This window comes from Solanum stenotomum, chromosome 2 (genome assembly GCF_019186545.1).
Source record: "Solanum stenotomum isolate F172 chromosome 2, ASM1918654v1, whole genome shotgun sequence".
In the NCBI taxonomy this organism is placed as follows: Eukaryota; Viridiplantae; Streptophyta; class Magnoliopsida; order Solanales; family Solanaceae; genus Solanum; species Solanum stenotomum.
Genome location: NC_064283.1, coordinates 71172535 through 71196795, shown reverse-complemented (window position 1 = coordinate 71196795; position 24261 = coordinate 71172535). Strand labels below are relative to the sequence as shown.

Genomic DNA, 24261 nt, shown 5'->3' with positions numbered 1-24261 from the left:
GCTCCAAATTTGTTAGCTATTGTTACTATTCAGGTCTATTACTCTCTCAATATTACTGTTGTTTCTATCTATAATTTTGTTTAACTTAAATTCATAACTGGTTGTGTACTGATATTTAAAAAATAATAATTTATAGAGAGAAACAACAGTAATATTGAGGGAATAAATAGAACATTTTGTCTTTCTAAATGAATTATTGAGCAAAGTTGTGTAAATATATGTAACATGCATGAATATATATTCCAATACTTCTAATAATTGTAGACAAGTTCTAGGCTAGACCAGTTCAGAAGGAATCCAAGCGAGGCGAAGTCTAGGGCCATCCGAGAATGGATGAGGCAAAATGTCTAGGCAGTTTGAGAGGAGAAAATTAGGGCAATTTCTACACAATTTTTCATCAAATTCATTGGTAAAGGTAAGTTCATTACTCCCCGATCTTGTAATTTGATTCTTAAGCCTTAGAATCTAGGGTATTACTCTTGGGGGAGGATTTTGATTTGATTTAGTGGTGGGAAAAAGCCTCGGGTCTGGTGGAATGATCATGAATTGGCCCGAGTTTAGGATTTGGGTATAAGTTGGATATATTTAGGCCATTTTTGATTGATTGTTGTTTTTATTTATTGCAGAACAAGCCATGGCACCGAGAAAAGGGAAGGCTCGGATTCTTTAGAGCATTGAGGCTTAATTTGAAATAGGTATATAGTTGTATGTTTTCAAGTTTATGGATGTACACATGTCTACCACTTTATAGTATCACTTGTGTAATGCATGTTGGGAAAGACATAGAAAAACATATGAAATATCATCATGTTGATAATCTTATGCAGTGAACCGTTTTACTTTACTTATGGTTTTAAGGGTTATTGTTCATTGTGATTGTGATTGTTTATGATTGTTTGTGAGTGCTGGTTGGCTTAGGTACCACACCGATATATGAATAATAATGGCTGGCTCGATACCATACCTCGTAAGAATATTAATTCTAGTTAACTCGGGTACCATGTCGATACACTAACAGTTACACTACAAGAAAAACAGTCTCTAAGGAAGGGAAATCTAGTCCCTAAAAGTTAAAATCTAGTCTCAATTGAGCAACTGAGACCAGAAAAATCTGGTCGCCACTCGTCCTAGATAATTCCGTCGCTAGTGGTCACTAAGGACGAGTTAAAAAATTTGGCCCTGAAATATTTTGGGACGGGAAAAACTCAGGTCGTGAACTCCTTTTAGGGACTATAAATCTGGTCTCAAATAGAGCATTTATATCTTGGTATTCATGTCGTTAAACCTCTTTTTGCGACCTTCCGCAACCTGGTCCTAGTAAATTTTTAAAGATGAGTGTAGCAGCTGGTCCTAGAATACAGTTAGGTGTAGAGACCATTAACAATCTGGTCATAGAATAGATTTAGCGGCATTAACAAACTGGTCCTAGAGTAGTTTTAAAGAGGAACAACAAGCTGGTCCTAAAATAGTTTTACAGGCGAGCATGATTTCTAGTCCTAGCTTATACATTAGAGATGAGCAATACTTCTACTCCTAGATTAATCTTTAGAGACGATCAATAATGTGGTCTCTAACTGACCACCATTGATCCTAGAGCCATTAATATCACAAAGAATCTAAATTCATCGACAAATATCAAATTAGAGAGCGGGCAAGAAGATAGAGATAAGAGTATGATTGATTACAATAAATTGGTTAACATCCCATGATGTTCAATATTTGCTTAACAAAAAAACTTTAGATAACATCCAAAGTATTGCAAAACATTCATAGCAAACTAATAATGAGTTAGTGCATCTTCTAAACTTGTATCTTCACTAAAGAATGAACAAAAGTCTAGCAGAAAACTTAAAATTTCAATCTTTGTCAAGTGATATCTAGAAACATCAACAAAACTTGCAAGAAATAAGAAAAATCGATTAGAGAACTTTAAGATACATTAAGAAAGAATCCAACATCTCTTTTGAAGAACCACAACTAAATAACATTTGGTAGAAAATGGAAATAAATGGATTGAATGAATAGCATAAAAGAGAAGTTGGATTAACAACACAGCTGGCAACATACAGTAAAACAGAGTAGCTGGAAGCAAACTGTAAAACACACAGCAGCTGCTGGTTGCAGTTTTGCAGCAGTGAGGAATTTAAAATCAAAATTATGCCATTATGCAGCTTTGTAGAAAAAAAAAGCGCCAGCATAAAAAAAATTGAACAGTTGCGATAAAGTTCTACAGTTGCCTCACCTCAGCTCGTCTCCTCGCCTAACCTACTTCGTTTAACCAAATTGAGAGTTCAAATTTAAAGAACTTTGAGATACATTAACCAAGAATCCAACATCTTTTATGATGAATCACAACTAAATAACATTTGGTAGAAAATGGAAATGAATGGATTGAATGAATAGCAAAAGAGACGAGCTGAAAAAAGCTCAGATCTACGAAATATGGGATCTCATAGTGGTAAGCAGAGAATTAACAAGAAACCGCAGCAAGATAAGGAAATTGATAAAGGCAAGAGAAAGCAAGCGCAAGAACAATGGAGTGTGATGCTTAAATATGCTATAACAAGCCCATCGATGAGTGGGACTAAGTCGTGNAAAAATATCCCCAAATGTTCTTCTACTCCACTGTGCTAAGACAGACTTAATTCTCTTCATCTTACTATGAATCATTGTGAAAGGATTCCCATTAATCTCTTCTCCATTCCAGCTATCTTCCACAACCTTTTTAAATTCACTGTGCTTGGTCCAAAAGTTTAAAAACTTAAGCGGTTTTGTCACTGTTTCTTGTAAGCTGTTACCAATCACATGTTGGGGCATGATCTGACCCTTGCCTTTTCAGATGATGTACCTCACTGTTAGGTATTAAACTTATCAGTTCATTGTTGCCAAATACCCTATCAAGTCTTTTGAAAAACATTCCTTCTCATTGTGCCCCTGTAACTTGCAGGACTTACAATATTTGGGTACATAATCGTACTTAATTGTAATCCACTTCTCCCTTATGTCCCCAGCCTTTGTCTTCATTCCCAGATTGATTCTTTTAGGAAAATTCCCTAAAAGATCTACCTCCACTTTCACCCTAGCACAACTAGGTCTGGTCCTATTTTGTGTTGCTAAGTCGGTGGTAATGATGGAAACGATATCCAAGCAATTGCTATTGACGTCTCTTCAACTGGATCAAATAGCGGATCCCACTTCAAGGTTCTCATTGGATAGGACCAATGTTTGTGTGTGATGTAGAATTGAGGCTTGGATAACAGATTTACATAATCTTCTAACAACGTGGCTCTAATGAGGATATATCTGTTGCTTAACAAACCTATATTGACCTCTCCTTTTAGTTCACACTGTTTCGGAATCAATCTCCTTAGTTCCTGTATCTCCGGCCATCCATAGGAGAATTTTCCTATAACTGCGTATTGTATATCTTCATTGATTATCATCTGATTTACTTCCTCTTCCTCCCAGATAATACGAGGCTCCCCATACAGGTAGGAAATTTGTTTCAGAGGGACAGGTTTGCAAGAAGGGTGTGCTGGTTTGATGGTGCTAGCATACGTTGGTTTGTCTATTGCTTTCATGCTGATGGTTGGTCCAACCTCGATAGATGGAGGCTGGCCAACAGCCATCATGGCCATGACTTTCCGGCGGCAAAGTTAAACTTAAGTGATCTGAGTATTAGTTGTCAACTTCTCTTCCAGTGCTGCTATGTTTTGATTTGCATGCTTCACTTTGATTTCCTCATTTCACTATATTCTTTTTGTTTGATTCAATTTGTTTCAAAATAGTCATAATTTGGGGATTTAAGAAGCTTTTGCTTCTGGTTATGGAGATTTATCTGTAGTATACACAATTGCAATTGAAATTCGGAGTGGAAGTAGTTAAACTTAAGCGATCTGAGTATTAGTTGTCAACTTTTCTTCCAGTGCTGCTTTGATTATGCCTTAAAATTATAAGTTCCCTGTTCTCTAGTTTCAGTTATATCCAGGTTTTAGTGTTTTGATTTGCATGCTTCACTTTGATTTGCACATTACTCTGTAAGTGCTTTTTTTGTAAAATAGATTCAGTTTATTTCAAAGTAGTCATAATTTGAGGATTTATGAAGCTTTTGCTTTTGTTTATGGAGATTTATCTGTAGTATATACAATCGCAATTGAAATTCAGAGTGGAAGTAGTTAGACTTAAGTTATCTGAGTATAAGTTGTCAACTTTTCGATCAGTGGTTCAAAATGAGCGTTGATATCTTGATTTCAGTGCTTTGAGTATGGAAATTTAAAATGTAATAGGTGTTGATTGGTACGTGAGATAAAGTGGTATAGGATCAAATTTATACATTGTGTTTGGTTGAAGGTATAGATTTATCCCACGAGAGAAGAAGGAGCTAAGGGGTCGTTTGGTTCACGGACAAAGTTATCTGGGGATTATAGTCCTGCTATTATAGTACCGTGACTAATTTATCCCACCCGGGGATGAAATAAAATAATATTAAGTTGGATGAGATAAGGTGAGATATCTCAGGATTAAGTTCAACATTAAAATTATACTCTGTTTGGTTGAGATATTTATACTTCCCCTCTACTTTTGGAGTTGTGAATGTAAACATATCATGTTTTGTGTCCCTAGGGCTCTGGTCTATCAGTAAGAGCCTGCTTGTGATGTGTTGGTTAGGCACACTTCATAGGTTCGAACCCTCCCGACAAACACTTGGTAGTTACATTCAAGTGATCTGAGTACAGTGTCAACTCTTTATCTTGCGAAGAAGTCATAATGTTTCTTGGTTTGAAATTTTTATATTTCCTCTAACTTCTTGAGTTGTGGCTAAATATTTCATGTTTTGGGCCCATGACTTGCAGGAGTGCACTTGTGAATTGTGATGTGTGGATTAGGCTCCCTTTTTAGGTTTGAACCCCGCAGACAAAATCTTGTATTAAAGTGGAAAATGGTAGAAGGACAGAACCATTATCCACCGAGTTTCAAGTTGTGTGCTGCTGGTGCTCGGGGACTTCTCGGTTATCAAAATAAATGAATAAAAAAGAGTGAACTTACTTATGACTTATGAGTGAATTGCCATTGACAAAAGATTACCCGGAGAATTTAGGATGAGCAGTTGGTTAGATCTAGTATAGCGGAAACGGTAAAGTGAAGGTCTTAAAATGATTTTTCTTCGTGTTTAGACGTGTGGAAATTAATGAGACAAACTTTTGACCCATTCAAAATCTCCATTTCCTCGTCCTTTCCTTCCATTAGTAAGATGGAGCCAATATTTCATATACAAAATCTCCAAAAAATAACAATCATTATGTGTATTTTGTTTGTATGTTACCATATGTTCACGTACAATAATATACTCGGCATACAAAAGAAAAATACTTTTTAAGTGACAAAATTTGTTTTTTTTTTTTTTATAAATAGGTGCGCGCATATATATATATATACACACACTTTTAGTTAGAAGTGTCAAAACTGGAAAGTTCTATATTACGTTTTTTAATAAAATGGGATGAAGTATAATATAGCAAGGACCTACCCTACCACCTATAGGCGACTGTCCTATGAAGGCTCGAAAGGAAACTACAGTGATCTTGAATAAGCTAAAAATGTTACACTAGAGTGATTTCCCTGCATATGGAATACACTTAGCCGGAAGGTGCAAAAAAGGTGGAAGAAGACTTATGGTCTATGATACAATTGCTATGTTTTTAAAATTCAAATTGACGTTGAGAATTTTCATATTGAGTGTAAAGTACTTTCAAATCAAAGTACCACATAACTATTTGATTTGCATGTTTGGCTTTGAATTTCACATTTTACTGTATTTCTTTTTTTTTTTTATTCAATTTGTTTCAAAGTAGTCATAATTTGGTACTTTTCTTTATGGAGATTTATCTGTAGTATACAGAATCTTAGTTGAAATCTGAAGTTGAAGTAGTTAAACTTAAGTGATCTGAGTATTAGTTGTCAACTTTTCCTCCAGTGCTGCTTTGATTCTCTAGTTTCAGCTATATCTAGGTTTTAGTGTTTTAATTTGCATTTTACCCTTTGATTTCCACATTTCACTGTATTTTTTTTAATCGAAAAATTGATTCAATTTGTTTCAAAGTAGTCATAATTTGGGGATTTAAGAAGTTTCTGCTTCTGTTTATGGCGATCTATACAATCACAATTGAAATTCATAACTTGTGTGTCACACTTAATATAAGTGGGAGGCTTTTGAGGCAGGTTAGAGAATCACTTTCTCATTTTGTTTGCTCTCCCCTTGGTACTGGTGCGTTTACAACCAAGCTAGTAATATATCTATGCAATTGCGATTAGATTAACGCGGATGTGGACTTTAAGTTGAACGAAGACATGACTGATGATAGTGTAGCCCAAACGAATTGGGTTGCTTGTGAGTGTACACGAACATAAGCCCATCCAAGTTGTCTGTAGCTATATAAAATTCATGAATATTTAATAACTTTTTGCTAGAATATCCTTGAATTTCACTCAGAAGCTTGATGTCAAATTACCAGAAGTTCAGCCCTTGAAACAACACAGTAGACTATTGGTACTAATATCATAGCTAGTTTCTAATCTGCAACCTGTTAGATTTATTGCTAAATTTTGCAATCTCGATAGAGTAACTTGGTGATAAGATCAAAACTATTCATCCTTTTGGGGAGTATTAGCTTCGGTCTGGGGATGTCGTTTTGTCCAAATGGAAAAATCGGGTCTACCTCCAGATAATCTAGCAAACTCACCACCCATTGAAGAACTTGTTGTGGAAGTGTTGGCGGAGATATCAGTGCGGTCTGAGTCTGAACGGTGCAAGTCACGAAATAGTCCAATATCACTGTGGTATGATTCTGAATGGTCTAAGTTGTGAGCTATTCCAAGACCATTCATCTGGCAGCTAGAGACTGACAAGTAGTTTGATTCAGGGGTTGTAGGAGAGACAAAAGATGATGAATATCCACCTACTGATGGCTGGCTTCTTTCTCTGGCGATGTTGCTTGTAGTGTAGAGTTAGTAACTTGGTGACGCAGACAAGTATGGTAGCCTTTGTATGTGATCTCAAATACAGGAGGATCAACATCAGACCTTTGTATTTGTTTTGTTGCCAGACAGTTTTCAGTGTGACGAAATGTACATCTGTAGTAGGCTCTGTAAAGATATGTAAAACTCGGCATCAATACATATGACTCTTGTTGTATGCTGTTGTTTTCTTAATTATGTACATATAAAGCAGCTGAACCACTAAGAGAGGATAAGAACTTGCGAAAATTAAAGCTGAGAAGTACATAGCATGATTTTAGTTTGTGCATTTATATTTAGTATTGAAATTAAATGAATTTGAATACAACAGAATGTATGTAAAGGATTCACATAACGTACTTCAACTAATTTAGGATTAAATCATAGTTGATTGATTGAAAAGTTCGTTTTTCCTTTAAGTATTTTTTATGAATTTATGTTTTTTATGCAGGGTAGTGAAATTGACTTATTACCTTGGAAACTTAGCTCCAAAAATATCTTTCTGCCCATATTTTCTCTAGCTATATCCATCATCCGGAGGACCTTCAACTTCACTCTTAGCGTTGAATCTTACTTGTTCGAGAAACTGTGATTTTCTGCTGACACCCATAAAAACCAGGTAACTTCACATAGAAAAATAATTCCATATCTGTAGTTAAAAGAAAGAAAGGACTCAACACATATAGTCCTAGGACTTGCGGTTTTAAATTATGTTGCTCGGACTCTCAAAAATTGTTGTTGCACCTGTATTGAATCATCTAAAAATATACTACTTTTGGAGGATGTAATACGCGCCCTTTGGAATTTTTGAAGAGTTTGAGCACTATAGATTTTAAACATACCGTCAAACTTTTGTATAACCGTCTGTCATTATCTGTAATGCTAGCATTACGCTATATATAGCAGGCAAATTTTCTTTGAAACTGATATTTTACTCTATTTAACAGAAGTACAGAACTTTACCTATCACCAGCAACCACCATTGTAACTTTTCACTCTTTCTATCTAATAACAACCTTATCCAAATATGTATTCATTTTTTGTTTTATAATCTAAAAACTAAAAAACAATCTATTTTATGTAAAGTTTAAATCTCATCCTTAGACCAACCAAGTGACCCTTGAGACCAGGGCTATCTTAACCATTAGGCTACTAAAGCCATCGCTTGGGACCCGTATTTTTGGAGGGCCCTTTTTTAAAAAAATGTACTTATACATGTTATTAAAAAAAATTATATGTATTTTTAAATTTTTAAAAAAAACGTGTAAGAAGTTAAAAAAAAATGCCACTAGATTTCCCACTTTTCTAAGGGAATGAAACATTTTTTTGAGAATAATTTCCTTATGTAGGAAATTATGCTTCCTTATTTATCTCCTAAGAATTTGACCTTATATTCATCTTTTTTATTTTCTATTTTATTATTTTTATTCTCAATATTGACTCTCTCCTGCAAAATCTTTTGATGTACTATTGCTTACAAGTTACTAAAGAATAAAATTTGTTTTTGAGTGTCTTCTTCAAAATCTCAAGAAGTACAACAAGCAATCATTAAATTGAAGGAATACAACACTATTTCGATATTGTTATATCAACCTATCAAATTCGTGCTAGGTTTTGTTATTCTAACTTTATTTTATATTTTTTTCTTGAAAACTTATTATTTTTTATATTCTTAGTTCATAAGTATATATATTCTCGTTTTGAACAGTTTGAAGCATATGAAAATATTGTTGGTTTCTTATTAAGTGGTAAAAAGTTGAGATCACTAGATGATGAGAATTTTGAAAAAACAATGTCTTAACATTGAACTTTCTTTAACACATAATAGTTAATCTGATATTGATGGTGTAGATTTATTTTTTGAATTAAAAGTGTTAAGAGAAATAATACAAACAGAAGATAATGATCTAATGAAAAAACTCAATCAAATGAAAAAACTCAATCAATGCATATATTGCTTATAGAGTAATGTTAACAGTTCCTGTAAGCGTTGCTTCTATCGTTGAAAGAAGTTTTTCGGAACTAAAATTGATAAAATTTTATATAAGATCAACAATGTCTCAAGAGAGAATGAATAAATTAACTATATTATCAATTGAAAATAAATTACTAAACAAATTGATTATAAAACAGTAATTAATGACTTAACATTTAAAAAAGTTAGAAAAGTAGATTTTAAATAAAAATATAAATGATATTTTTTAAAAAAAAATCAAAAAATATTGGGCCCCTTTTTAAGGTTTCGCTTTAGGCCCCCAATCTTGTTGAGTCGGCCTTGCCTGAAACCCAAGGGGAAAGTGTCATATAAAATACTCCCTCTATCCATTTTTATTTGTCTATTATTAACCTGGCACATCCTTAAGAAGCAATAAATAGAAAAACAATTTTACTATATCATATTTCTGAACATAATAAATTCAATGCTTTTAAAAATAACTATTATCTCTTAATTTTATTAGGACATATAAAGGTTGACATCAGTTTTTAGTATAGCAGACAAGCAAAAATGGATGGAGAGAGTGTAAAGTACAAGAAGGAGTTGTTCGGATGATAAGCAGCCCTACTTTCAATTCTAAGATAGTGAGTTCAGTGAGCAAAAAGGTGGGAGGTAGATCCTAGGGAGAGATAAAATAAAAAAAAATTACCTTCTTTTTGAATTATGTGTGAGCTTCTGAAGATGTTCGAAACTCCTTTTCTTGTCATCACTCCTAGGATTTCCATCACCAGATACCATTGATTCGATTGCAGGAGCTGCCGGAAGAGATTGGACTGGTGAGCCACTCCATTTGAGAATTAACAGAGATTGCTCATAAGAAGAAAGTATCTTCTGCAGAAGCAATTCCGGAATCGCTTCAGAAGTGGAAGCTACAGAGCTAAGGTAAGTTCTTAGCTGCTTAGTGTGTTCCATGCCTTGAGTTAACTTATTGATGAGCGAGTCGTAATCCCAGCTAAAATCACCATCCATGTTAAAGACAAGGGTGTCTATTAGTTTTCTTGATTGATGTTGATACCCCTGACCTGAAATTGCACACTAAGTAGAGTGAAACTTAGATTATACAGAATTATATGCAGCTTAGACCACGATATGAACTTACGTATGATTTATGAGTGAATTGCTATTGACAAAAGATTACCTGGAGAATTTAGGATGAGCAATTGGTTAGATCTAATATAAGCGGAAACGGTAAAAGTGAAGGTCTTAGAATGATTTTTCTGCGTGTTTAGACGCGTGGAAATTAACGAGACAAACTTTTGACCAATTCAAAACCTCCCTTTCCTTCTATTAGTAAGATGGAGGCCAATATTACAGATACAAAATCTTCAAAAAGTAACAATGGTTATTTGTATTTTGTTTGTATGTTACCATATGTCCACATACAATAATATATACTCCGCATACAAAAAGAAAAATACTTTTTAAGTGACAAAACTTGTTTTTTATAAATAGGCGCGTGCGCATATATATATATACACACTTGGTTAGAAATGTCAAAACTGAAAAGTTCTATGTTACGGTCAAAACGAAGAAATTTAAATCTAAAAAAGTGAAAAATATCACATAAAATAAAAAAAAATTTACTTATTTAACTTCCTAGACACTAGAAATATTTTTACATAAAATGGGAAAAAGTATAATATAGCAAGGACCTATCCTACCACCTATAGGCAACTGTCTTATAAATGCTCGAAAGGAAACTACAGCCATCTTGTATAATACTTACCTGGAAGGTGTAGAAAAAGGTGGAAGAAGACGTGGTCTATGAGTCTATGATACATATTGCTATTTTTTAAAAATTCAAATTTACGTTGAGAAGTTGCATATTGAATGTAAATTACTTTTAATAAAGATAATTTTGCGCTCTGATTAAGGATAAAGAAATACATGTCACTATATTATAATCCTTATCGATATATTGTTATTTAATTATATTGAGGAAAAAATATATGTAATATGGAATGTATTGGTCATTTCCTATATTGATTACTGATTAAGACATAAAACTATAGAACTGGGAATGGGGAAACCACCTAGATATTCAAACTTAACTCTTGAATAAGGAAACGTATTCGAATCTTGGTTTTTTTTTATCGACGTGGAGTGAAATTGCATAATTTTTTTTTTTTTGTTGGCTCATTTTGTGTTAGTAGTTAGATCTTCGTTTTTAAATTTGATTAATTTAAATTTATGTTATCAAAAAAATTGTTAAATGCTCATGTTTGGTATGCAAATTAAATTATGATGGGATTATAATTTTTGAATTATTTGTTCTACTTGGCTCTTAAGGGTTAAAGATAAAATAATTTCAAGTTCGACGGTATAGCATGAAATATCTCAAATTAAATTTTGGATTAGATTTCTAACCAAAAAATAATAATTATATTTGGTGTATGTATAAGATTCAGTTAAAAGACCCGAAAATATTAGCGGGTGATTTCAGTTCCAGCCACGTGGTGGTGGTAACCGATGCCCGTTGCCCCATTAACCTCTCTTTCTATTCTACACCACCTGCCCGAACTGCCCGTCACCCCACCCTATATATACCGAATTGGATTCATCTCGTTTCAACAATTTTTACTTTTCACCATGGCGAAACTCTTCGTTGCTGTCCTTTTCCTCTTTTTCAACCTTTCACTTGCACGTACTCCGTTTACTCAACCGGAAAATGACGTCACACACCTCAAACTTCCTTCGGAAAATGATGTTGTCATCCCCGAACTTCCTCATACTCTACCGGAATCAGATGATCCTGCGCCTGCTGTTAACATACCTAGTAAATCCGATCACGAAGACACTCGTTCCGTCCATTCGGTCCCGGTTACATTAGTCAGATTCCGGCCGATTAACCGTCGATTCAGGCTCCGATCTAGCCTACCGTTCCGCCTATGTCACCACCTGAAGCCGGGATCACAGCGTCAGATCCCTTTTGGTAATGATATGATACTGCCTTCTAAGAGAAACATTGACTTTGAGAAGTTTGTGAACCATATTGGTGTGCGTCAGATTCCGTCGGATCCGTTCAGTTTCCGCCACCATCGGTACAATGATAAGAAGATCTGGAAGTTCCTATATGATCGCGAGAGTTTTGGGGAAATGAAATTGAAGGATCAATTACCTCATCACCACCATCACCATGACGAAAACGAAGACAATGATCACGAACAGAGGCAGATCTCGATGTTTCAAATCAATCGTGAAAATCAAGGTAATTTTGGTGAGATTAAATCGAAAAATGAAAATCAATTTGTTGCTCATCAGGTTAATGATGAGTCTGACAAAAGATCAAAGCTTTATGCAAAGCACTATGAAATGAATTTGAGGAAGCGTTTTCATTATAACAATGGTGAAGAAGAAGAAAAAGCTAAGGAAGAGAATAAGTGGCATAAGAGGGAAAAGAAGAAAGGTGGATTCATGAGAGGTATTCGTAAGTTCTTGCATCACTACTTCGATTGAAGCATCTTTGCTTTGATATGCTGCATATTTGCGTTTTTATGTTGTTGTTTAAAAGAACTATAAAAGTATCTATATGTTTTGATGTTGTTGTAAATAATTTGCATCCATGTGAGATGTAATAGGAAATATAATAGTAGTAATTTATTACTCTATACTATATCATATACGTTTTGTAATATGTTGCCATATGATTGTACTAGACATTTGTAAATCTTGGCTTTTACAGAACCACTTTGTTTAGTAAAAAATAGTCCTGTGAATAAAACATCCCGTGCTAGCAGGGTCCAGGGAAGTGCCACACACCCAAGGGGTGTGATGTTGCACGGCTCGAACCAGTAAGCTGTAAAGTCACATAATTACATATAATTATGCTGGAATAATCCTAAGCTTTGGATACCAACAGTAATCGTTATGCTTGGGTTACATTAGAATGAACGCCGTTGTCTCTTTCCTGCTCTCTCCCGTGCTACATAATCTGGTGTTAGTTAATTAATGGGTTCTATTGAATCTGATTTTCTAGAGGAAAACAATGAACTTGTTGATGTATCGAATGCCATGCCCTGATCGGCTCTTTGGGAAGGAAAGAGGATCGGCATGAAGTAGGGCAGAAGAGGAGATTGAGATATCCTTGTAATGGATATCTTTTACCTGCTTTCTGTGCCTTGATCGGTCTAATTCTTAAAAATCTTGATTGAACTACCTGAATAAAGTAAAAGAAATAGTCGTAGTTGATATGAATTCATTGAATCATGAATTGCAATGGACAAAGAGGATTCCTATAAATAGTGGTGGAACCAAAATTTTCACCAAGTAGAATTAAAATATAAAGAAATATATATAATCAGTACCTAAGGAGATCAACATAAAAATATCTAAACACATAAAAGTTAATTTTGACCTATCTATACCGTGATTTTGACTCCCCTGTACAAAAATATTTCTTCCCTTGCCTGTAAGGCAATTTTAATTGATTTGCGATTTTGGTTTAGTTGATTAATTCGTTGCGGAGAGGTATCAAACATTCATACTAGCATTAACTTCCCGAATGGAAAAGAAAAATCACAAGATTCTCAAAATATAGCAGAGCATGTATCAGTTTGTTGGGTGCTGGTGACCTCTAGGATGGAAGGCCATAGGCTGATTTGAATTGCAACTCCAATGGAGACTTTCTTGGTCCTGGGGTGAAGGCGGACTCAGAATTTGAGAGCAGTGCGGGCACTACTGGTCTGTGGCTACAAAAATATGTTGGAGTGGGAATCGAATCCAGATCTGTGCACTTAAGGATCATTTGTGCACCCTGTATCAACCAATGGAACTACCTGACCTTTGTGAATGAGTGCCAATCAAAATTACATCTATATGCGTATATCTTTTTTGAGGTTATCGGGGGAACGTGACACTCCTACCCTAGGGGTAGGTCTGCCTCTGTCCTGGGGTGTGATGAAGATTGACATTGGAGTGACAAATCCCAGAGAAAGGGGCAGTCTTGAGACCTTGTATAAAAACCTAGGCTGCACCCTTTCACCACACAAAGCCTTAATATTGATACTAAGATTTTAAGTTACCAGTTCATTTGAACCCACCCAGTACTTTCAAACATTAATTAATTCATATGTAAAAATTCATTGATATAGCAATAAAGAATTGATAACTTTTAAAATATATTGGGCTCAATTTTAAGGACCCACCTTAAAGACTAAATTTATATAGCCTAATTCTTGGATCCGCTTCTGCTCACAGTCAAATATTTATAGATGTTTTATGGATTTTTTACTGGATTCATGTGAACCCACATATTTCATTTAGCAAATAGCCCATATGATTGTACTGGCCCATTTTGGAAGTCCAACACAAGGTCCATGAGACCAGCCCATAAAAGGTTAGATGCTAAACTGTCCAATCCATTAAACACCTCTTTTTATCAGTCTTGGAAGTTGTCTTTCAGTGTAAACTGTTTTTGTGTCAAAAACTCAAAATTTCTTCTTGGTTGAGAAGACGTTTGAGAAATACTGAAAATGGTGCCTCATGAGTATCTCTAAGTGTATCTTCTACTGCTTATTTATTCCTTTTTTATTTCACCAAGTTTCTAGTCAAGTAGAGGAGATTTTGTGACTATTACATCTAAGTAATATACAAAATTTTCCCTGTAGATTTGCCATGTCTTGTTTATACAACATCAAGAAGACATTCAACAAGGATGAAGGTTGAGCACATTTATCTACAAAGATAGTTATTATATTGTTTGTATCGTATAAAAACATTCCACCCCCTTGATTAGCCTAGAGTAGCTCTAAATATGAATAAGAAATGAAGCATTTGACTACTTCATGCATGGTTCCCTTGGCTCGGAGGATAGAGCTCAGTTGGTAGAGCTCTTGCTCTTTCAATTGAGTCCTTGCGATTACGGGTTGGATGTCTGATTTGTCCTGATCTTGTACTTGAACCGGGCATTCAGTTTTCTAAGTAAAAATTGGTGAGAAGAAAAATAAAATAATAACTAAATCTCCTTATTCTGTCATGAAACTAGAATTGCCAAGAAGGTAAGGACAATTGAAGTACTTGGACCACACTCACTGTTATTCTACCTCAATTCTCTATTTATCTATTTCTTCACGACACACATATTATTTGTTGCAAACCAAGCCTATGATATGTATTGTCCCAGTTGATCCAATGGGCTCTAGGATTTGTCTTTGGGCTATGACACATTGTACCAGAAGCATGTCTGTCATGTTAACTTGTGTGTTGTCTTATAGTATAACATGTTACTTCTCTCATTCTCTGATGTGATATTTGATAACGTTTAACATGTACCCCTATTTCAAAAGTTCGTCTGCTTAGAAGTCCGTCAGTTCCTTTTCGTATATATTATGTTTGCTCTTCTACCACAAAGAGCTAGTTGAGTTGATTACGTTTGTGCATGTAGTGTAGATGAAGCTTGACATATAATTGGCATATTCAGAGTAACATTATCAAACAATGACTAGTCTTAGAAATAAGGATAACCCAAAAAGGTCTTTATGTTGCTGTTATATTATATATCAGACAAGCGATACTGAGGCATTCCCATCATCTACTCTGCACTTAGTGGGTCACATTGTTCCACCACAGAAATTGGGACCATTTCTTTCTTTATTTGGATTTCTTGACTATTGGTAGAGAAATACAAATAGGGCTATGTAAAATAAATAGTTTAAATTTTAGGTTTAGCAAACATAAAAATAATATTTGTATGTTATAGCTATAGTTTGCATAACAAATTTTATGTTTGCTATGGAGCATTAGATCTGTATAAAAATCGCGACATCTGATTTGTATAAAACGCAACGATTTGTATAAATCGGGCGTGTGTCTATGAAAATTGTGTTTGTACAGGTATATGTTCTTTATGTTTGTATATCTGCATTAAATTTGAATTTGTATACAATTGAATCGAAATAAAATATTTGTATGTCAAATATCTCTCTTGCGCTTTATACAACACAAATTATACATAGTAATTTGTATAATTTATGGTTGTATAAAGCAAGAAAGAGAGAAAGGCAAAAGAGAACTGGTAGGGAAAGATCTATATTTGTATAATTATAAGTGTATAAGACAAAAATATATGTATTTGTATATACAGTTTTCTCTCGTTTTATACAAACACATTTTATACATTTGTGTTTGTATAAAGTGAGAGAGGCGAGGGAGAGTGGCGAACGAGAATTCTGGGGAGAGAGCTGAATGACAAGTGTTTGCTACGGATTAGAATTAAATGAAACTATAGTTATAGCATTTAATTTGAATTAATAGTTTGTTATTTTATACAATTTTCCTAAATAAATATTTTGATTAATTAGAGTCATTGAACTAAAACTAATAAAATTTAATTATTTGTTAACACTTAATATTTTATTAATAAGGTGTTACAGCAACACATTCTTATACTTTTATGTATAATACACACACAAATCCAGAAATCAAACCAAATACCCAACTAATCTATACTTTTCGATCGTAGATGTAATAGAGGTATCCAATAATTTGGCTAAATTTGGCATAGTTCTCACACCTATATTCACACCCCATGTTATGTTGATGGTTAAGTGATAGTAGTATATTTGAACATATGTCATGTATCTATTAATTTGGAGTAAATATCCTCATGTGAGTACATTTTTACCAAATAGAATAACATATATACAAATGATGTGTTTAACTTACCTCAGCTAATTTGAGATGGGAAATATCATTGATTGATTGATGATGATGAAAAGGGATATGAACTTTCAAGATCATTCTACAATATGGTTCAAAAGATACTAAACTTTATGAGTACTGGAATTAGATAAAATCCTTCATAATTTGATACAGAAAACTGGGAATGAATAGGTTATAATATCTCTGTTCATCCCATAGAGAAAAGTTAACAAACAAGAGACTGATACTTGATTAATTTAAACAAAAGAAGTCATATAACTAAATAGCTACACATCTTCAAAATTAAACATTTACACTGCCTACAATATAAAAATGGTCTCTACCACATCTCAAGAAGAGATTCTACAAATATTCAAAGCACTTTTAACCTAAAAGTCAAAAATTCATGTCATGTGGAGGGTAAGCAGGGGTGCATCTACAGCCGAAGTTATGGGGTTGGTAAGATCCAATAGAAAAAAGGGTTGTAATCGGAATTCATAAACTTAAAATTTTGAATCCTACTTACAAAGTCGGAATGACTTCTAGCTAGCCAGAACTGCCCATATCAACTCAGGATCAAAAGAAGGCATTGTTGCTAAGGAATAATCTTCCAACTCCGATTCCAGCACAGACCTTTCGAATTGATGTGTGATGTTAATGACATTACAGTTATCGTTCTCGGGCCCCATGGGGCAGTCACCAAAAACAGAGCAAGGTGATTTCTCACTATTCAAGAATCCATCATCAGAACTACTTGAAATCACATCACTATGACTCCAACTTTCACTACCAACCAATGAAGAAGAAGAACAAGATGATGAATCCAAATCCACATTTTTTGCAACTTTTTTCTCACTTTCAACAATTTTCTTTCCACCCTTTTTAGCTCTCTCCCTTTTAACCTTCTGGCAAATAGCTTGAATCTTAGCATCCACAGAATTCTTCAAAGCATTCATCTTTGCACTATCTCCAAATCCCAACTCACTTGGATCGCGTAGATTTGGAAAGTTCAATCGTGCATATTCCCCGCGAAGTTTATAGGCTGCTCTGTCATAAGCATAAGCTGCAGCCTCAGCATTGTCATAAGTTCCAAGCCAAACTCTCATTCTCTTCTGAGGAAGTCTTATTTCAGCCACCCATTTTCCCCAATGCCTTTGTCTCACTCCTCTATATAACTTTTTCTTGTTTGGACTAACATATCTTTGTGAATATAATGATCCTTGAAGTGGGGTTTGTGTGGAAGTTGTTAGAATTGTGACATTTGCTCTATTTTGTTCCCAAAATTTTTGTGAATATAAAGATCCTTGAAGTGGGGTTTGTGTGGAAGTTGTTGGAATTGTGATATTTGTTCTATTTTGTTCCCAAAATTTTTGGAGCAAATCTTTTTGTCTGAGATAGACTGAAGAACATAGTGGTTCAAGAACAGGACTAGTAGTAGTCATTTGATTTTTTGGTTCTTGGCAATGAAAAAATATCGAGTCTAAAGTGTTGGTACTACTTGTTAATAGGATTTGAGATAAAGATGATCTAATTTGAGCAGCCTCATCAGATGTGTAAGACATGGTTTCTTGAATTCTGCTCATAGTTTCTTGATTTCCTCAAGAGAGACAAGTGATGTAGGAGAAGAGAAAACACAAAAAAGAAAAAAGGATACTACAAAAAATTGTCCCTTTTGTTGAGATTTATAATACACTGATCCAAGAAAATTTGAGGGTGTGTTAAAAGTTGAAGAATTTGTTCTTGATGATTGGCTTATATGAGGAAGAAAAATTGGAAATTCAGGGGAAGTTGGGATTTGGATAAAAAAGATTTTTTGTGTTTGATATCTATGGTGTGTGTGAAAGTTTGGTTTCCTCTTTGCTGTATTTATAGCTACAGAAAGGATCTTTTTTTCTCTTTCTTCTAAAGGTCCTTAACTTTTTGTTTTCAAAAGTTCAATATTTATGATTCACCTTTTCACTTTTTAGCTCTTTTGACAATCTCTGAACTACTACACATTCAATAACTAATGGAGTTGTTTATTGTGAGGTCTAAGTAATACTTTCAGGGATAATTTTATCCTGCGTTTGTTTGGAGGTATTAGGCAGTCCTAAGATTATTTCTCATTTTTTATACTTTAGTGATGAGATAAGTTATCCTATATATATGGTGAAATAACTTGTTTCCAATCAAACGACCTCAAAGAGTATAAATTATATGTATTGTTGACGTACAATATATGGACATAATTGCAAGTAATCATATTTAAGATCATTGTTGTAGCGGATTAAATAACATTAGAGGTGTAAAAAGTTCATTTTTGTAGTAAGAAAGGAAAAGTAACCCAAAAATGGACGGGATCAAGAGGTTGATAGGTATCAACAATCAGTGACAGAGTTAGAAATTTATATGAGAGGGAATTAATAGATACTATAGTGTTACACCTAGGATTTGAACTTCATAAAAGGAGATTTAACCGTTTTTATATTAAAAAAAAAAATCTCTAGTTACACAATTTAAGTTATCAACTAGAGAATTTAGTTGAAACCCCTTAATTCTACCTCCCCCTGCATGTTGGTGGCTGACTCAAGTGTCCCCGTAATGATCTATCTACCACAACACTAACATTGAATGTTGAAGGTCTATTAAAAATAATATCTCTACCTCACAAAGATAAGATTAAGATATGCATAAATTCTAACCTTTCCAAATTTTCCGTGAAACTGCATTGAATATGTTGTTGCTACTAAATCAAATAATTCAATTTTACGAGTTACATATTAAAGTAAAAATTCATATATATATTTTTTTATTATAGCTTTAACTAATATTAAGCTCAAATACAAAATTGTGTTTTGCATTGAAGACAATGTTGTACAAGAAAGAAAAAAATATCTTAAAGAGAAAAATGTGTACCCCATAAACAGGCTGTATATTGAGTACAGAGTTTGGAAGAACTCACATTCACAACTAACAACTGGTATGGACCCCAAAGGACTAATTCCGCAGGTGAGGTCTGAAAAAGAAAAATATACGCAAATTTTACCTCCGATGTATCCATGCCAACCTCAGAAAGAGTGGTCCTATGTGTATTTATTTTGGTTTAAATCCCCTATTTATTGATGAGATACAAAAAGCTACTTTATGTAGTATTTAATTTACTATGGCAGAATAGTCAGCAGTACTCATAGGACTTTTGAACAGTTGAGTTTCTTTCTTATATCTCCTATTTCCTGGCAGGGGAAATTTGTTTTATCTATATTTAATAGTTTTGGTTTCTGAAATTTACTGATCCGATTAATTTAGTATGTATCTCATTAAAGGATAAGATGAGTTTTTATTAGTGGGTTTTCATTTGAAGGTCTCGAATTTGAGACAAAAAGTTAGATATTATGGATATGTTGATTAATTCAAGGTGAAAATGGTTCAAGAAGTACAACTTTGGAGGGTGGGGTGGGGGTGAATTGATTCACCCCAAAACGGATGTTATATGCTTTAATTCTTGGGATAAGTATTGAAAACATCCCAAAACTTGACGTGAATTATTACTTTAGCCCTTCAACTATTGACAACCTTAAAAACACCCCTCTATTTGATTAAGTGAATTTTAAATTGCTGACGTGGCGCGCAAACTTATCTAGCAGTTTACTACTAAGTTTCAAAGATTGAATTTAGTTGTCAATCTTAGTTAGCAGGATAGAAAGATCACATTCATCACACTCTAATGTGTATGTGTGAGATGAGGCTAGTGTAGGAATGTGGAAAACGAGCAACACTAATGTAATAATGAAGCTAAATAGTGCAAATAAGAGGAGAAATTACATACCCAATATTTCAAAATTCCACCAAATTTGGATATTGTCTCATTTTGCACGTATCCAACAAGTAAAAATTGCATATTATACTCTATTATAAAGAAAAAAAGTCGATAATAGTTAACACCCATTTTCATGAAAGGTTCTCGAGCCATTGTTGATTTTACTCTACATATAAATAAGAAATTAGAAACATGTAAACAAATTGAGGTGAATTTATAATTTAGATGAGATGAGACTGGAATAATGTTAGTATGTAATTTGAGGTGGATGATTTGAAGTTTAAAAGATTTGTTACAATATACAATAATGATTGAGTTAAACAACAATAACCATACACATAGTGAGTAATCTTACAAGTGAATTTTGAGGACGGTCAAGGTTGTGTGTACAGAATCTTAATCTTACCTCGGAAATTTAGAGAGATTGTTCTAAAAGATCCTCGACTCAAATAACATGAATGATTAGGTTCAGAATTAATCTTCATAATTGCTTAGTGTCTCTTAACACGTATATAAAGTATATGCAAAAACCTAATGAACTTACTTGAACTCATATATTATGGTATAGATTGCTTATGATGTAACTTCCATTTTGTGTGGTTAAAATAATTATAAAACAAATAATAAAAATTAAAATAATTATGCTTTTGAAGACCAATTCTTCTAGTATGGATGATTGACCAAAAATGACATGAGTGGTGTTAAAAACACACACAAAAAAAGGTGCTACCAAAATGGGCCCAAAACTTTCATTTCATAAAAACGTAAAGTTAAATGGGCCCACATATCTTTCATTGAATGGCATTTTGTAGACAGGGCTCATGTAGATATGGGCCCACATATCTTTTCATTTATAGCCCAAAAAGTTTTTCTCTGTATTTGAATGTGATACAAACCTAACTCCTCCCTCAAAAGTCAAATCTAAAACCTTACAATTTGTATTTATATTTTTTGTTTTTTCACAAACTTTTTGACTTTATTTGTTTTTTTTTTATATCTTTTGATTATCTTCACAAATCCTACCTCATGTTCAAACCTTTTGCTTTTGTTGTTTTTTTTGCTATCCACCAAATTTTATGTAAGCAATATCGATCAATTTGTTGAGAGTTACTATGAAAAGTTATTGAAAGAATAAGTTAATGTTACGATGTTTTTTATAGTTCAAATTAATTTAAATTGTTCAATTTTTAAGAATAATTTTAGAATTTTCTTTCATATTTACCTTTCATTTATATTTTCGGTATGATGAGTTCAAGAAACTTTAATTTTTAGTTAGTATTGAGAGTAGTTATGCTGATCAAATGATTTATCAAAAAAAACTTCTCAATCTCATTCTTTCTATACATGAGAAGTAATATACTGAATATATTATTTTCTATTGTAGCCAAGAAAAAAAGAAGTTTTTTTTTTTTGACATGACAAAGGAAATGTTCAGGGTGTGGGTTGGGTTGGGGGGTAAGAGGTGGTTGTTTAAAAAAGTGGGTTATTAATTAAAGAGGGGCCACTAATGCAAAAAGTTGAGTCTTGGAAGTATTAGGGGGACTGATTCCATATGGGTGCACAACAGCTAAAACGATAGCTCCCTTGGTCCCCCCAAAATGGTCTAATCCCAAAAAGAACACGTCTCTACTTCATCCTTTATCTGACCAAAATAAATAAATATAATTATCTCAAAATGATGATGTAATTATATATCATACTTAGCACATATAAAATTTGGTTATTATATGTGTTTATATATATTTTTTCTAATTTTGATTTATGTGTGTGCTACACAAAATGAGAATGAATTAGGTTTATGTAATTCTATGATTTTAAATAAAATCGTCAATATGGGCTAAGCTCGTTGGGCCGACTTGGCCTAACCCGTGATTTGATAGGATTGGGCTACAATTTTTGGAGCTCATTTAAGAAAAGGACTTTTTAGCCCGGTCTGAATAAGTCTGCCGATTTGTGGGGCTTGAGAAATATGGATAGGGCCGGTCCGTGGGCCAAATAAAAATTAATTAAAAAATAAAAATAAAATAGATTATTAAAAATAACAAGAGTTTAAACTCAAAATCTGTTTAAAGTTTTAAATATTACAATTTAAATACAAATTATATTTATAAAATATGTACTACATAAAATAAAATTCGCTAAAATTTCTAGGGAATCACTACATAGGCCATACCCTATGGAATATTGTCATAGTTTTTGTGTTTTATTATGATCATTGGAAAACAATTAGGTTAATATTTTTATTTAGTTATTTATGCTTTTACTTGAAATCAAACTTAAAAAATTTTATAAAGATAATTTTATTTGTGAATTTGATTAACAAATAGTAACACTAACACCATGTAATATTGTCTTGTCGATATTTATGATAATATTTTTAAATTATAATTTAATTTAAAAAATTATAAAAAATATACTTTTAAGAAAAAAGGGTTGGCCCGACAAATCCCGTAGCCACGTACTTGTGGGTTGGGCCGGCCATTTTTTGGCTCACACCAAAAATAGGCTAGCCCGGCCTGACCCCTCAAACTTCAAAGCATGTATGGGTTAACCCAAATGGATTGGACCAGCCCACATTGACAACTCTAATTTTAAAGATCATTTCATATCGAATCAACCAGAAACACAATTATATTATTGAAACTTATCTATCTATCTATCTATTTATCTATCTATATATATATATATATAGTCAAAAATGTGAATAGGATATCCTTTTTAGTATGTGTTTTGAACTTTATAGATTACCTAATGCATTTTATATATATATCCACCCATGTGGTACTTCATTCTGCGATATATAGAAAATCCATTTCTATAGATATCCATCATCTACATCCAGAAAGCCCTATGCTAGCTTTGGAAGAAGCTCGAAAAACTGTTTGGGAATTGATCAAAAGAAGAATTTACTTCAAACGATGGAGTAAATATCTTAAAAGGTTACTTAACTATGAGAAATTATCTAATAAAGTCATTGAACTTTATTTTGTATTAATAAAATCACTCAACTTAAGGTTTTTATCTTCAAAAATCATTCAACTACATTTATCTTTAAAATATGTTTGACATGACGAAATAAGTTATTTTTTTTTAATGTCATATAATCATGGACTCCACAAATCAATAAATTATAAAATCTATTTTTTATATTCTGATAATAGTTGCATTTTTCATGTTTGATTAGGATTTGGGAGTAAAGATATTGTTACATAAACAAATTTTAGAACATAAAATTAATAAATAGTATAGAAGATAGCAAGTCAGCTTGTGCTAAGGAAAAGAGAAGTGAAGTAGTAATTATGTTAGCAAAGAATCCTGGATCTTGGTCATTCCTTATATTTGATTTAATTGATACAAAACAAAATTTAATGACTTTATTAGATAATTTTTCATAGTTCAGTGACCTTTTAAGATATTAACTGACATATGATGATATATATAGTAGCGAAAGTGTTATTGGTAGTAACTGTTATTAAGGTAACAGTATTCAAAGAATAAAACTCAAAAGGGAAAATATATACTTTGAGAATTTGCAATCCTTTTATTTCTTTTGTTTATTAATAATCGATATCCAATATCCAAATGTTATGACCTGATAATAAGAATTTCCGCCAGTTATACCAACTAAGAGGGTAAAGGAAATGTCAGGAAAAAAAAAAAACTTAAAATGAGATTCAAACTCAGGTTCAACAATACTAAAAGAATCTTAAACACCAACTCAATAGTCAATGGGCCAATCAGATCATTTATTCATTGGGTGCTCTATGTTAATTTTATACAAATACCTCTTAATTTATATATATATATATATATATAT

At 33.1% G+C, this 24261-nt stretch overlaps 3 protein-coding genes and 1 pseudogene across 4 annotated transcripts in view; 2 read left to right on the top strand and 2 right to left on the bottom strand.

Annotated features, from left to right (window-relative positions):
- Positions 1 to 24261, top strand: part of LOC125857233 (heavy metal-associated isoprenylated plant protein 20-like) — a 287045-nt gene that overhangs the window by 230751 nt on the left and 32033 nt on the right. The gene's annotated exons all lie outside the window — the stretch shown is intronic.
- Positions 6643 to 10111, bottom strand: LOC125856261 (probable WRKY transcription factor 53; annotated as a pseudogene).
- Positions 11560 to 12677, top strand: LOC125857204 (uncharacterized). Its single transcript, XM_049536894.1, has one exon. The coding sequence runs from the start codon at positions 11600 to 11602 to the stop codon at positions 12464 to 12466; it is 867 nt and encodes a 288-aa protein (XP_049392851.1). The 5' UTR covers positions 11560 to 11599; the 3' UTR covers positions 12467 to 12677.
- On the bottom strand, positions 16875 to 18467 carry LOC125857203 (ethylene-responsive transcription factor ERF061-like). The gene has a single exon (XM_049536893.1). The coding sequence runs from the start codon at positions 18229 to 18231 to the stop codon at positions 17191 to 17193; it is 1041 nt and encodes a 346-aa protein (XP_049392850.1). The 5' UTR covers positions 18232 to 18467; the 3' UTR covers positions 16875 to 17190.